This window comes from Nanorana parkeri, unplaced genomic scaffold, assembly GCF_000935625.1.
Source record: "Nanorana parkeri isolate BGI_ZX_2015 unplaced genomic scaffold, ASM93562v1 scaffold13, whole genome shotgun sequence".
NCBI lineage: Eukaryota > Metazoa > Chordata > Amphibia > Anura > Dicroglossidae > Nanorana > Nanorana parkeri.
The window spans coordinates 2,740,796-2,754,693 of record NW_017306281.1 but is presented as its reverse complement, the minus strand read 5'-3'; the positions used below and the strand labels follow the sequence as shown (position 1 = coordinate 2,754,693).

The 13,898-nt window shown below is 39.4% G+C and overlaps 1 protein-coding gene across 1 annotated transcript in view; it reads right to left on the bottom strand.

Annotated features, from left to right (window-relative positions):
* Positions 1–152: 152 nt before the first annotated feature.
* ATP6V0A2 (ATPase H+ transporting V0 subunit a2) overlaps positions 153–13,898 on the bottom strand; it is a 54,377-nt gene continuing 40,631 nt past the window's right edge. The window contains exons 13-21 of the mRNA XM_018557411.1: positions 9,648–9,805; positions 9,009–9,099; positions 8,341–8,459; positions 6,943–7,162; positions 5,068–5,187; positions 4,082–4,204; positions 3,254–3,371; positions 839–1,013; positions 153–298 (exon numbers count right to left, since the gene is read on the bottom strand). Of these exons, the coding sequence (XP_018412913.1) occupies positions 196–298; positions 839–1,013; positions 3,254–3,371; positions 4,082–4,204; positions 5,068–5,187; positions 6,943–7,162; positions 8,341–8,459; positions 9,009–9,099; positions 9,648–9,805 (1,227 nt within the window). The 3' untranslated portion in view covers positions 153–195. The remainder of the gene's footprint in view (positions 299–838; positions 1,014–3,253; positions 3,372–4,081; positions 4,205–5,067; positions 5,188–6,942; positions 7,163–8,340; positions 8,460–9,008; positions 9,100–9,647; positions 9,806–13,898) is intronic.

The following is a 13,898-nucleotide window of genomic DNA, read 5'->3' as shown; positions in this document are numbered from 1 at the left end:
TTTCAGCAGCATGGGCAACAAATAATTCAAGTAATAAATCATTTAATGTTCTAATCCTTCACCACTGTATCCAAACGAAGAAAACGTTTTGGCTGATTTTTTTTTACATTGCTTTATTTTATAAAGCAAAACGGAACTGCACCTGACGGTTCTTATATAAAATCTGTATAATTTGTATAACCAAGGAAGCATGGGCTATGGAAAATACTCTTTGTCCAGATGGAGAGACATGTGTTTAAATAAGAACGGTGTAAATTTGTATCCTGCCCCAGAATAAAACTTGTTCTGAAATTCCACCCTGTAAATAAAGAGAAACATTTTTCTGTTAATCATTGTGTTTGCATGAAGAACAAATGAGTACATTGCATGCTCAAAGGCTAGTTAGAGGTCATCAGCAAATACATTATAAGAATATTCGGAAGTCAATACTTGTATTTAAAATGCATCTAATACCCAACACCTTTTTTTAAAAATTTTGATTGACCAAGAAATAGTTAGACAGTAATGAAAGCCTGACACAGGTTCTGTGTCCCTGCTTGGGAGATTCAGATTCTCCCACTCTGTCCTAGTGACCATTGTCACCCAGACAAAAAAAGTGATGGGAAAGCCAAAATTTTGTCATGAACAGAAAGTGAGGGAAAACATCCCAAGAAGACGACAGCAAAAAAACAGGCCAGCAAATGTAAGACTTCGGGGGGCCTCTAACCGCTCGATTTTCTCAGCAATAAAACCTGCTATGTTTCTAACATAAACAGGTTTCTTTTCAGCTTCAAATGTTTAAAAGAAAATGCATAAACAATTATCCAGAAAGAACATAAAATATATTTCTTTTACTCACCAGTGTAAACGGAGTGCATGTAAGAATGCAGAAAGTCCCTCCATAACAAGAAGAATGAAAACGGTCAATGATACAAATGCAGCTATAGCTAGCACCAGAAGAAATACACCAACAATGGAGTGTGGCATACAAAGACCCTTTCGCAATACCATTGTCCACAACACTTCAGATAGTTCTGCAATTGAAAAAAAAAGTAAAAATTAAGTAGGCAAAGAAGTCACTCCAGGCTTACAGGATACTTGTATATACAATAAAACCCTGTATCAGTTGTACTAAGTCAATGAATACCTAGCACAAACCTAACAGAAGGTTAATTCCACCTTCCACCAACATTTTAGTTTTCAGTGAACACATGCAGGATGAAGATGCCTTTTTCAGTCTCAGGATCTCCAGCGGTGAGATATTTCGGCAGTAGCTTATGTTCCCACTCCCTCCCACTAGGTTATAAAGACGAAACCAATGAGAGACCCCAAAAACGTAAAAATCCCTTTCTTGCAATCCATTAAGCCACAGAGAAAGCATAAGTTATACTACCTCTCACAGAAGGAATGAACATAAGGCACCTCAAAAAAACAAAACTAAGCCAGGCAAACACATGAAGTGAGGAATCCCTTAATGGACTCCAAGAAAGGGATTTTACAGCAATTATAAAAACAGTGATTCTGATTTCCCAAAAGCAGTCTACAACAAAAGTGTGAAGGCAATCAGCATAACAATAAGTTGAGAAAAAAACTATTCAGGCTACCCAAACTGGCATCAGCAGAGCTTAAGTAGAGCTAGAAGCCAGATAACTCTTCCGGAAGAACAAATAGGGCATCATATTTTCTGAAAAAAGCCAATGCATTCTGATAATTAAGATTTTCTTAGGGTGAACCAACACAGGACACAAGAGGGTTAAACAATGTCCTCATTCAAGTGAAAAGCAGAGACCACCTTTGCGTTAAAAAAAGAAAAGGGCAGGGTCTCAAAACAACCTAGTGCTTAAAGTGTATGTAAACCCTAACAATGAACACCCATTTGCTCCATTTTTGTCTGCCAAATATACCATTTAAAGTGTTTTGCTATTATGTTTGATAAGTGCAAAAAAAATTGGATTTTGGAACACACTGTAAAATCAATTTCTTGTAGTTCATTGAAGTACACAAGAATTTAATGAGTGTTGGGTTATACTGTCACCTACAGGTTGGACACTGGCAAACAAGAAACAATGGCAGCCCTGAATAACCTTCCTACTCCCAGCATGCCTTTGATTTGTGAAAATGCAGTACCAACAGCATGACCATAGAGGGTGAAACTACAAGGAATGGATTTTATGAGAAGTACAAAAAAAAACCTTATCTTTAGCATGCATGGAAGAACATAGTAATTTAATGACTTCTGGTACGCCACAGTTGCTTAATGCCCAAAATCCCAGGAAGGACTCACAGATCCCCTGCCAACAACCTTTGCGGGCACCAAGACCATCTAATTTGGAGTCCCTTAAATCCGTAGTGGAAAATGTTGCTCCTGAGAAGCTACTGGCATCCTCCAATACATCCAGGCTTAAAAAGAGACCATCTTGGCGCCTGTAGATGCAGTTTGCACCACTTTAAAACTTGAAGACATGTCTGCAGCTTCTATCAGAGCTGTTCCCAGTGTGCATTCCTTTAACAGTATTAGGACTGCCAAGTCCATTTATGGTGACTTCAAGAACCAATAATTCTAGATTTATACCCCATCATTGAAAAGGAGATCAGACTGGAAGTGCCACATGAGTAACTAAAACTTGAAGTACTTAAAAGGTATGAATCAAGGAGTTGGACACCACAGGCTTCTAAAATAGGATGGCTAAAATAAAGACCTGACCCGTGGCATTACTCAAGGCCAGGTGCTGATCCATTCCCAAATGAACGAAAGAAAATATCCAACCCCAGCCAACCCATGCAGAACACACAAGAATTAAATCCCCTGGAAACTCACTAACGGAAATAGGCTAAGCCCAAAAGGTACACAAGAAGTGGAATTGCATGCATAAAGCAGCACTTCATGAGACCACAGAGCTACCAGGGCATCCACTGCCGCCTCTGTCAAATCCTGTGACCTGCAGACAAATCTGTCCAGCTGCATGTTGAACTGGGACACATACAGATCTACATCTGGTGTCCCTCAGAGGAAGCTAGGGTCCTAAAACACCTCTGGGCGGAGGAACCATTCTCAGGGAGCCAAGTAGTGTTAACTAGCCTGTCTATTTAAAAGTTTAGGACAACATAAATCAGATTTGAACAAGTACAAAAATAATTTTCAAGTATGTAGTAAATCAGATTAATCAGAATCAGCAGTGTGCTTTAGCTAGACTTAAATAATGTTATTTGGGGAGGAGTAAAGCACATTGCATTAAAAACATAAAGATCCCCAAGATAATAATGATATACTTACGGGCATGTGCAAGGCTTAAAGCCCAGAGTCGCAGGTAGGAAGCTGTGTTAGAAATACATCCAAGGCAATATTCTATGGTGTGGATGGCCTGATGCATAAACACATCTGCCACATCAAACTAAAAAAACAACGAAGACCAGTAACTATACAAGAAAATGTGAAAACAGTTCCACATTACATCAGACAGTATATAGGTTTTTGCCTTCACACACTTCAACATGAGTGCCAGCATTGCAAACTCCTGGTAAAAACACACCATCGCCCAACTCCAGAGAGTACATAACAAGGTCATAAAATAAAGTCACGCAGTTCAGAGGTCTTGGGGAAGCCACAGGGCTTTTTTATTTGAAACTGTAATGCACTCCGGAGTTGGGAGACAGTGTGGAAAGTCAGGCAGGCGATAAATGTAGCAACAGGCAAACTTTAAATGGCCTCTAATATTTAATCTAATATATCAGGTTCAGGCAAAGCAAATACAAATCTTTCCTAAATAAACTGCCACATATATAAAATAGAACACTAAATGCTAAGAGTTTTGCACAAGCCATTTGATTACAGTAAACCTGTCTTTACAATGGAGGTTATTAGACAATTTACACCCAACTCCAGGCTCCGTTGATAGAAGAATCCCCAGCACGTATGCTATTTTTTTTAAAAAATACTGTCGTTTTCAAAATTCTTCAGGCTAGTCACTTGGTGTGTATATACAAGTTGGGGGGCAAATAAATAGTCCAAAGTTAGGCTTTACCAAGCAAGCTGACCATAATAAAACAACAAAACAATGTGGAAAAGCCATTTAACAATGGGCTAACTCAGGCCTGTTCCCACCTTTTCTTTTTCTCTGTCCCTCTGAACCTCACGGCCTGTATGGTCTTCTCCTTCTTCCAAATCATGTGACCGCAGCAAAGACAACTCTTCTTCACTTCCTCGACGGACTAATGTGTATCCCTTCTAGACAGAATGAGCATTATTACCAATAAAAGGAAACAAGAATGTTTACATACTGAAAGCTGTATAATCTCCAATAGATATAGGTGTATACATTTACATACATAACCATTCATGCAAATATAACAATATTTTTAAAAAACGCAGTTTGCTCAAAACAGTTGCTACTGTTACTCTACATACTTTAAACCAAACACTTTGAAGTATACGGCAACCATTGGTTTGAACCTTTACATATAGGAGCAGACGGTGGGAAACCTTTCCCTCATTGTTGAAAAGATTGTAAAAGCGGACTTCCAAATTAATGCAGCTCTGTGTATTTATTAGTATATCAATAAATGCATTTTTAAAAATGCAAAACAAACAGTGTTAGTACCCTGTGCTGCAGAGCTCAGACTGGGGAGAAAGAAGCAGTACATGTTGCTTTCTGTGGCATCCTACCTGCCCTAGAGTGGCATAAAAAAATGTAATGCTCTCGTAAAGAGAATGGGGGCATGAGATTCCCTGATCCTATGTTGTATTACCAAATGATGCAACTAACTAGGGTTGTGGATTGGAGTTGTGAACAGTGGTGTTGGAACCAAGGTATACTAGAGAACTTCACACTTCCTAGGTCCTTCACACATTCTCTTATAGTTCACACGCTGAAGGTGGTCGGTGTTAAAAAAATAAATAAATAGCACGACTCTATAGAAGGTTTCCGATAGGAAATGTGACAGATAATGTCATTGTATTAACATGTAGTAAAAAAGAAACAACAAAAAAAACTTATCACAACAGCAACGGTTGCAATTGTTTTTGACTCAGACTGCATTTTAATAAAATATAACATTACAAACATAAGAAAAAAAAGACATGACACCTACCCTATAATTTCCAAAGGTCTGTCCTCCATGATGCTGCCAGTATAGGTACAAGGGTTTCCCAAATAGCATTACGGGCACACAGAGGAACACAATAACTACAAGGAAAATCTGGAATCCAGCCTACATAGAGAAACAAAGGACTTTCATTAGCTGCACCTCAATAAATCCCTCTTACCATTATAGGAAAATGTCTGTACTTTATGCTTTGTGTTTAAAACCAATTACAGTTGATTTGGAATAATCCATTATGCTGTAAAAAACAAAACAAAAATACAAAAAACTAGCAGATTTACAGCTATATACCTATATACATAATGTACATACTAGAAATACAGATACTGAAAAGAATTAACAATGATAAATAGATGTGGCTTCTACACAGGGTATGCACCTGCAAGCACTAAATAAAAGAACACACATAAAAGCAGTAACTGCTGGGAAATAACATGTGTGACGATGCAGCAAAAAAGCCAAGAATAAAGTACTGCATATCTACTGACAGGCAAAATCTTAAACAAAAAAAAAAAAAACAGCAACAGCATTTACACATACACCAATTTGAGAGAAGTATAAGACATAGTGCATATGGCATATACACAGCCTGATGCAAGTGCCTGTGTCATATATATTTTATTTCAGTGTTACTTTAAGATCAATTTTTCATGTTTTGCCTCTTTGGTCTATAACACACTATTAACCAGCAACCTTTCTGGTACAGAGAGCTACATGGTGTTTAAATAAAAGGATCCTGCATACCACTGTATTTTGAACCACATATGCATAGTTACATAGTATTTGAGGTTGAATAAAGACATATGTCCATCAAGTCCAACCTATTCAATCGTGTGTGTTGTCTAGCCAGGTTTCCGTTATTCCTACTATATCGAAGTCCTCCTCGAGCATCATAAGTTCAAGCTCTTCTAATTTATTGGCCAGACTTCTCGCGTTCGTGTACATACATTTAATTCCTGTCTTATGGGCCAAAGGTTTACTTGATATTGGTTGGCCAGGCTTAATTGTGTTATTTATTGCTATCGGATTTTCTATATTCACTGCTTTTGCACTAGTGACTGGAGTGAGCCCACTAATTACCCCTTTAATAATTTCCTCTTTATTATTTGAATTTATTGTAGGGTTATTATAACTTAAATTTTGTATTTTTATGCGATGTCATACAATACACATGTTCTTATTGTAAAACTGCTCTGTACACCATTTTCCTTTGTTAGTACTACACACTTATTACATACAGTTGGCTTCAGTTGGAATACCCTAATTTCAGTTTTTATAGATGTCCTTACAAGAAGTCATGCATTACGTTCCATTTTTTTTGGTTACAGAAAAGCCACCAGCAGAAGCTAGGGCCAATTGTGTAATTCATAAAGGATGAAGGGGAGCACAGAATGAAGCAGACTCCCCTTATTAGTCATCCATCCAAAGCTGAAATATTCGATTGGTGGTGGGTGGGTGCATCATATGCAACACTGCAGTCAAGTTTGAGGTAACTCTGCTTACATCATGAAGCAACAGCTGCCTGACCCCATTAAAAGGCCATTTATAATTTTGCAGCACTGTAATGTGCATTGTGTTAAGGCAGATTATTGAAAAGAATAGTCTGCAAATGCACCAAAACATCCCAAAAATCAGAAATGGCCTACATTCTCTAACACCATGCAGATGCGTTACCTTCACATCAAAATGAATGGCACCACAATGCAGCAACCTATGTAACTTTAACGCAATAGTGTTATTGAGCCCTTAAAGAAATGATCCTGTGCTATCAGAATAAAGCACAATTCCATCCCATGGAATAGTAACAATTTTTGCCTTACAGCAACTTTTGTATCCATGCTTTTAGCTCCTAAAATGACTGACCTGCCCTGGGTAGAGATCAGGGTTCTGTTTCTTGTCATTGCCAGTGAACATAAACATATTGATGAAGTGAAGGAGAATACTAGGTGCATTCTTGGAATTCTCTGCAGACCATGCTAACCACTTGAATACAACCATGAAGACGAGGTAACCAAAGATACACATCATGAAGATAAGCTCAGGGATGAAGACCAGATACACACAGAATTTCTTCTTGAAGTGCCTGGAAAAAGCATAGCAGAGACCTTAGTTTTTTTTAGTTTTAAGTAAAAAATTAGGAAAAAATTAACTAAAACAGAATAAAAAAGTTTAAATTCCAACTCCTGCCTTTTTTAACTTTTAATTAGAAGTTTGATAGAGAAGGGTAGAGCTAAAACCTCTCTAAGGTCCCCAATGAGGAAGATTTTAGCTCACTTCTTGTTTTGGTGACCACCTGCCAACTATTAGACACACACAAGGCGACTAATAGGACAGAAAATCTCCCCAACAAAGACAGAGACAACAGGAAAAATAAAAATAAAAACAGGTTTTTAGACTTATCCCCACTCCATCCAAAACGAAAAAATAAATATTGAAGTTAACAAACATTGTAGGGATGTTCAGATACCAGTGCTGATACTCAGCATTTTCATGAGAACTACCAGGGGTCGCAGCTGAGACAGGGCCCTGGCGCTCCACCACTATCCTGAAATCATTAGTCTGTATTGTTTTAGAAAAAGTGTCACATGACACTAAACAAAAATGTTTCAGTAATTGTATCTGTGAGGACAAGTATCGGTACTATATATTATATATGAATAAATAAAACAAAATCATACATTAAACACAGGGATGCACAAATCCCAGGAGCTCCGTATGCTCCTTAAAAATGACAGCTGCCTCCTAACTTTTGAGTTTTTTTCTAGTCTAGTCTTGCAGCTGGAACAGTATCTGTGCTTGTACCAAGTATGGTACTTGGTATCTGAACATTCCTAAATCATTGGGATGTAAAGTATAACCTACATCTACATGAACATTATTTATAAAGGAACTCTCCCATTGCACAGGACTTATCCCTTGGAGATAAAAGCTTAGAAATTCACAGAACATGGATTTCACTGTCACAGAGAAGTAGACTGCAAGAACATTAACAAATTGACCTTTCACACCCCACCACTTTTATTAGGCTGTATTTACCTTAAGGGCAGTTAGGTATGAAGCTTTGCAGAATAAAGGTTCCCGTCAGCCCAGCGAAAGCAAAATGTATTGTCAAATACACAAGTATTAAATATAGCTTTTGTTTATTTCTGAGGGCCAGGTAAGGTATAGTGAAATATTGGGGTTGATTATGGTCAGGAGGCAATATTTACAGTAAAAAAAAACCCTACAGTAGGTCACATTTTTTACTTTTTTCCCACTTACATGTAGTTGAAAACACTTAGAACTACTCCAAATGTCATATGTATGACACCTAGAATGATGGACATTTTCATTTTGAAAGAGTTCAGGAAGGTAAGACGGTTTGTTGCCAAATTCCAGATCTGTAAGAGAAAAAAAAATTAAAAAATAAGGTAAGCTGGAAATCTACTGCAAAATATACTGAGATCATCGAAAACCAATGAAAAGTAAAGGGTATGTGCTGTTGAAAATACACATGGAAAAATAGGTGCAAAACAGGGAGAACAGATCCTAGCTTATGGCAGTAAAGTATGAGCCCCTATCTCCTACCAAGACCCAGGAATTCTGCAAGCACCTCCTTCAAGTCCATTGGAGCAGCAACAGCGCAAAAACCACACCCATAATGAACAATTCCAAAGAAAAATATATGTCAGTTGTCTACCCGTCACTTTGTTTTGTGTGAAAATATGGAAAAATCCATATGGATATGGTGTGTAACAAAAAAAAAAACAAAAAAAAAAGTAAAGATACACTTTAAAATGAGTGTAAAAAAATGTATGAAATAGTGTATAAAGTCTGAAATCTAAGCCTAAAGACCAGGACTAGAGGAAAAAAAAAAAAAAAAGGGTAGACATTCGAAAGCAATGGAAAAGATGTATTGTTTTTATTATTAGCATCAAAAAGGCACGTACTGGGTCTATTCCAAAGGGATAAGCTCCAGTAAAAACTCCAGGTACAGTAGGAACCAGAGTCATATACTCGTCCGGAACAGTATTTGTATTCCTGTGGAAAAAACAGATGTTTATGTTAGTCTGTGAACATGCATACATAGCAAAATAAAATGATATATAAATAAATGTATATAACATGCATACACAGACTTGAATGCCCTAATAAGAAGTTACTGTTTTGTTCACACACATTTTAAGGCCTTTTCTATGTTGTGCTGCATGAACATATTTTATATTCATAATCACTTAGGCTAGGAACTTAGGCTAGGATCGCACAGCAATCATGCATGAAACCGTGCAGTCACGTAGTGGCACACCACCACCGATTGCGCTGGCGGTGCCATTCTTTAGGGGTACCATCTATGCAATTGCTCATGATCGCAGTTGAAAAAAACGCATGGCGCGTGTCACGAATAAAAGGAAATTTATCTTTTTTCAGCGATTGCCGCACGGATAAAACCCAATTGAAATCAATGGGGCCACGCGGCAATTGCATGTCCCGGGATCCCCAATATGTGAACTTAGCCTGAAAGTGTTGGACAATATGGAAACTTTCAGTTCCTATACATTTACAATATACATTCATAAAAATATACTCACGTCCAGACCCCAGCCTTGTACATCGCAGAAACATTCCAGCTAGACCCAAATATGTTCACTGACTTTGAGAAGCAGTCATTGTAGATAAGCCCAGTGTAAATTGAAAAAAGCCCCATAAGTAGGATAATGTATCGACCTTCAAAAAACGCCTTCATAATCTGTTAAGGAATTAATATAAAAACACTATAAAATACACAAATTAAATGTAGGTGTGTATACATATATATATATATACATATATATGTGTGTGTATACACACACATCTATATATAGAAGAAATAGAGGAAAGAAAAATTAATTTTTAATTTCTTGGAGTCCATTGAGGGACACAAAAAACCTGAGACTGTTTGGTTAGACTGGCACCTACAGGAGGATTATACACTGGTCAAAAAAATTAAAAAATGTGGGAGGTTAACCCCTCCTATTCCCAGCATGCCTCAGTGACCATAAAGCAGGGTGGCAAATTTGCCCTCGCGACAGATTCAAGTCATCTGGAAGAACCCACGGACGGTCTTGACAGGAGTCTTATCAGGCTGGAGTACCACACCCACTTAGGTCAGTTCAGAGCTATAAGGATGTCCTCTATATCAATCCTGAAAAGCAGACAAGTACGGAGTTTTAGGAGATGAAAGGAATAGATCAAGGTGTACTGATCCCTCAAAGACATCAGAGCATACACTGCTTCCGCTAGAGCAGGGATGTCCAAACTCCGGCTCTCCAGCTGTGGTGAAACTACAAATCCCATGAATCATCTCTCTCCGGGAGTCATGTCTGTGGCTGTGAGAATCTTGCAAAGCCTCATGGGATTTGTAGTTCCACCACAGCTGGATGGCCGCAGTTTGGACATCCCTGCATTAGAGGATCCCTGTACCTAGAGACAAACCTGTCCAGTCTGTTAAACCCAGAAGGTCCACATCCAGTATTTCCAACCTGTGACCCAGGTTCTCGAACAGTTCTGGATGTAGAAGCCATTTCCTCAGGTCCAGATACTGCCAGCTGAGGAAATCTGCTTGCCTGTTGTCCAGGCCTGGAATATAAACAGTGGGCAGGGCTGCAGCAAAGTTACTACCATGGCGTTGTTTGACTGAATCCTAATCTGATTTAGAATGTTTATCAAGAGACAAGATTCCACCAAAGTCCAAGTCTCCTGCACCGACAAAGTGCCCAGGACTCATCCCCAGACCAACAGGCTGGTATTCATTGTGAAAACCTTGAAGACCAGTAGAAATAACTCCCCCTGACCCTAGAGCAGCATTCCTGAGCCACCAAGCCAAGAACAACCTGGTCAAAGGTGCCAGATGAATGACAGGATGTTGTTGTGTCTGAAGTTGAACAGGGCAAATGAAAATACCTCAAAAGGATCCTCCCATTAGTCTCAGGACTCTCATGCAGAAGGTACTGCAAGAGTTGGGGAGTCCACAGAGACCAACTGGGAACTGTAAACAGGTTGAACTAGAACACCTGGAGCCTGCAATGGGAATTGGGGCAATGATACCCTGCACCAGAAGACCTGCTAATTTGTGTGGTGACCCATGCAGTTCAGATCGAATGAACCTGAAAAGGGGCAGGGAGTGAAAACAGCTTGTATCCCTTGGAAACAACCTCCAGCACCCAAGCATCTGAGATGCAGGTTCTCCAAGTGTTTATAAAGACTGACAGATGTCCCCCGCCTATGGATTCATCTGAGAGTTTGGAGGACAGTATTTGAGGGCAGACTGGCTGCGAGACTTACGTTTGGCTTTGGAATCAAAATGAGACTTAAAGGATTCTTCTTGGCCTCAGTGGAGGAATGACCCTTCCAAGACTGAGTCCTAGGCTTCCTTTGCAGAGGAAGATGGGTACTCCTGCTGCAGGCAACAGGCTTATAAGGGCATCCAGGACAGCCACATAGCGACATTGTCCCTCAAAAGGGCATGTGGAGCAAAAGATTTTTGCATGTGGGCTCCGCATGTTTACCAACAGGAGACTCATACGTGAGATGAGGTTGGAGTCTTCAAACATCCCATCCACATTGTAGTTCAAAGCCGTGGGCTTGAGTTACATACGTTCTATGACCAGGGAATCAACCGCCATAGTGTTAAGATCCCTTCCTTCGAGCAGCCAGCTAAACTTTGACAGATTAAGGTCATGGTCAAGACAGGCAGCAGTGCAGGGAGGACAATTCCAGGGGAACAAAGTTCTAAAAGGGGTCTTTAGCCTAAGGTTCTCCTCAAATGGCGCACACTTCATCTATAAGAGCCGAAATGGTCTCGAAGTATGGAAGTGATGGCAGAAAACTGACTCTTCAGGTTTAGGTTCATCCATCAGCGACTTGAAACTTAGCAACAGAATGAGTTCTAGTGTCTAACAGCTCTGAGGTTGCAAATCCCACAGGCAGACATGAAAGGGATTCTGCAGGGTAAGGTGTCTCTGCAGTCAGGATCAGCAATCAGTAATATTATTTTGCCCATAAAGTCCTGCATGACTGCAGTGAAGTCCTCCCTGGAAAGCAGAGGAAGCGTTAATGCCTGAGGGAGCTAAGGATGACTTTATTGAAGGGGGGCAAAATTCCAGGTCTTCAGTGTCCAGCACCTCAGGGCACCCAGTACAGTGGGACTGTTCTTCATGTGTCTAGAATCAGAAATGCTGCACTGCAACCCAGAAGGCATCGTGCTCAGGGTGCAAGGCTAGGCTTCAGATACGCATGAACCTAGCTGCTTTGGTAGCAGGTGTAGTATAAGGAGGCCAAAAGTGACCAAGTCACTGTAGGCGGGCAGCAAGGAGAGCTCCTCGCCTCCCTTGAGCAGCAGCAGCAAGGTCTTAATCTTAAACAGCTTGAAAAAAGCATGGGGTGCTACTCCACTCCAGTGGATGATGCTACAGCTTAATTCCTCAGCTCTAACCGCTTCCATGGTATAACTGACGAAAAGCGCGACTTTTAAACTGCTCCATGAAGTGCTTTTAATTTGGCAACTCCCAATGCTCGGCCCGCAAAGCCCACTAACAAAAAGGTAGTTTTCAGAGAAAAGGTCACACTAAATCAATGCCATGACTCTAGACCTGGGAAGCACTTTGTGGCCAAGTTTTATGCAAATGCAAAGCCCAGTGCCTGATGGTCATATTTCAGACTAGCCCTATAATGTCAAGTCCAGCAGGGTCCAGGTAGAAGAAGAAAAAAGATAGCTAGCAAAAAGGTTAGACTTTTCTTAGGAGAGTGGAGAAAATAAATCCATCCTGTTAGGAGACTAGCAATAAACGCAAGCATATTGGGACTTAGAGGTTATCTTGGGGTTTCCCACAATTTTTTGGTATGCCAGTGCCCAATCTTTCTATAGGCGGATATGTCCTGGCAATCTTTGAATTCCTGTGTCCCTCAATGGACGAGAAAGTCTGTGGCTTGATTTTGAGTTGGTGTTAGACAAATCATACACAACTTAGACATGTTTGTTACATTTCTATTTTTATTAAAAAAAATAAAAAAAAAAAAAAAAAAAAAAAAAAAAAAAGGAAAAAAAAAAATACACACATTCAAAAGGAAGGACCATTTTAAGCTATCCACACAGTGCTTATTTAATAGATCAAATCTATGCAAAATCTCAAAAATGTACCAAGTACTTCATATTGGGAGAGTACAACTGACTTGATATACATTGAGTGGATTGCTTAGTTAGGCTCTTGCACTACACAGATGTTGATAAATGTTAAAGTGTTTGTAATCCCCAAGAATGAACTTCTATTATTTCCTACCTTTTAGACTGTTATATATACAATTGAAAGCATTGCGTTATAAAATATTCAATAAAAAGCAACAAAAATACCTGTTGATTATGTCAGCATGAATTCATTCAATGCTGTCCACACTTCCTGTGTTATCTCAGGGAATCTAATCGGCTATCCTAGTTCTCATATTGGACTACAGAATTATTAGTGTCTATGTTGTAGAGATGACAATATTGGGAGGGTTTGAGTAGTTTAGCAAAAGACAACAGGACAGGGCTGACCTCACTCAGTCCACAAAAATGCTCTGGGTTCTAAGGCCACAAAATGACTTGGGAGCAGAGTGCAAATTACAGTTGAAGAATGAAAGCTTGAATCTGATGTCATCAGTGACGGTTACTCCTCCAGATTTATGCTAGCCAGTATCAGATTTGATCCTTAAGCTAAAAACTAAAAACAGTTTAATGTAACCAAAGAAAATATTGTGAACAGATTTACCTAGGCCTACACCACATAGTTGATTAAATTTGAGTTGGGGGGGGGGCAGTAAGAGAC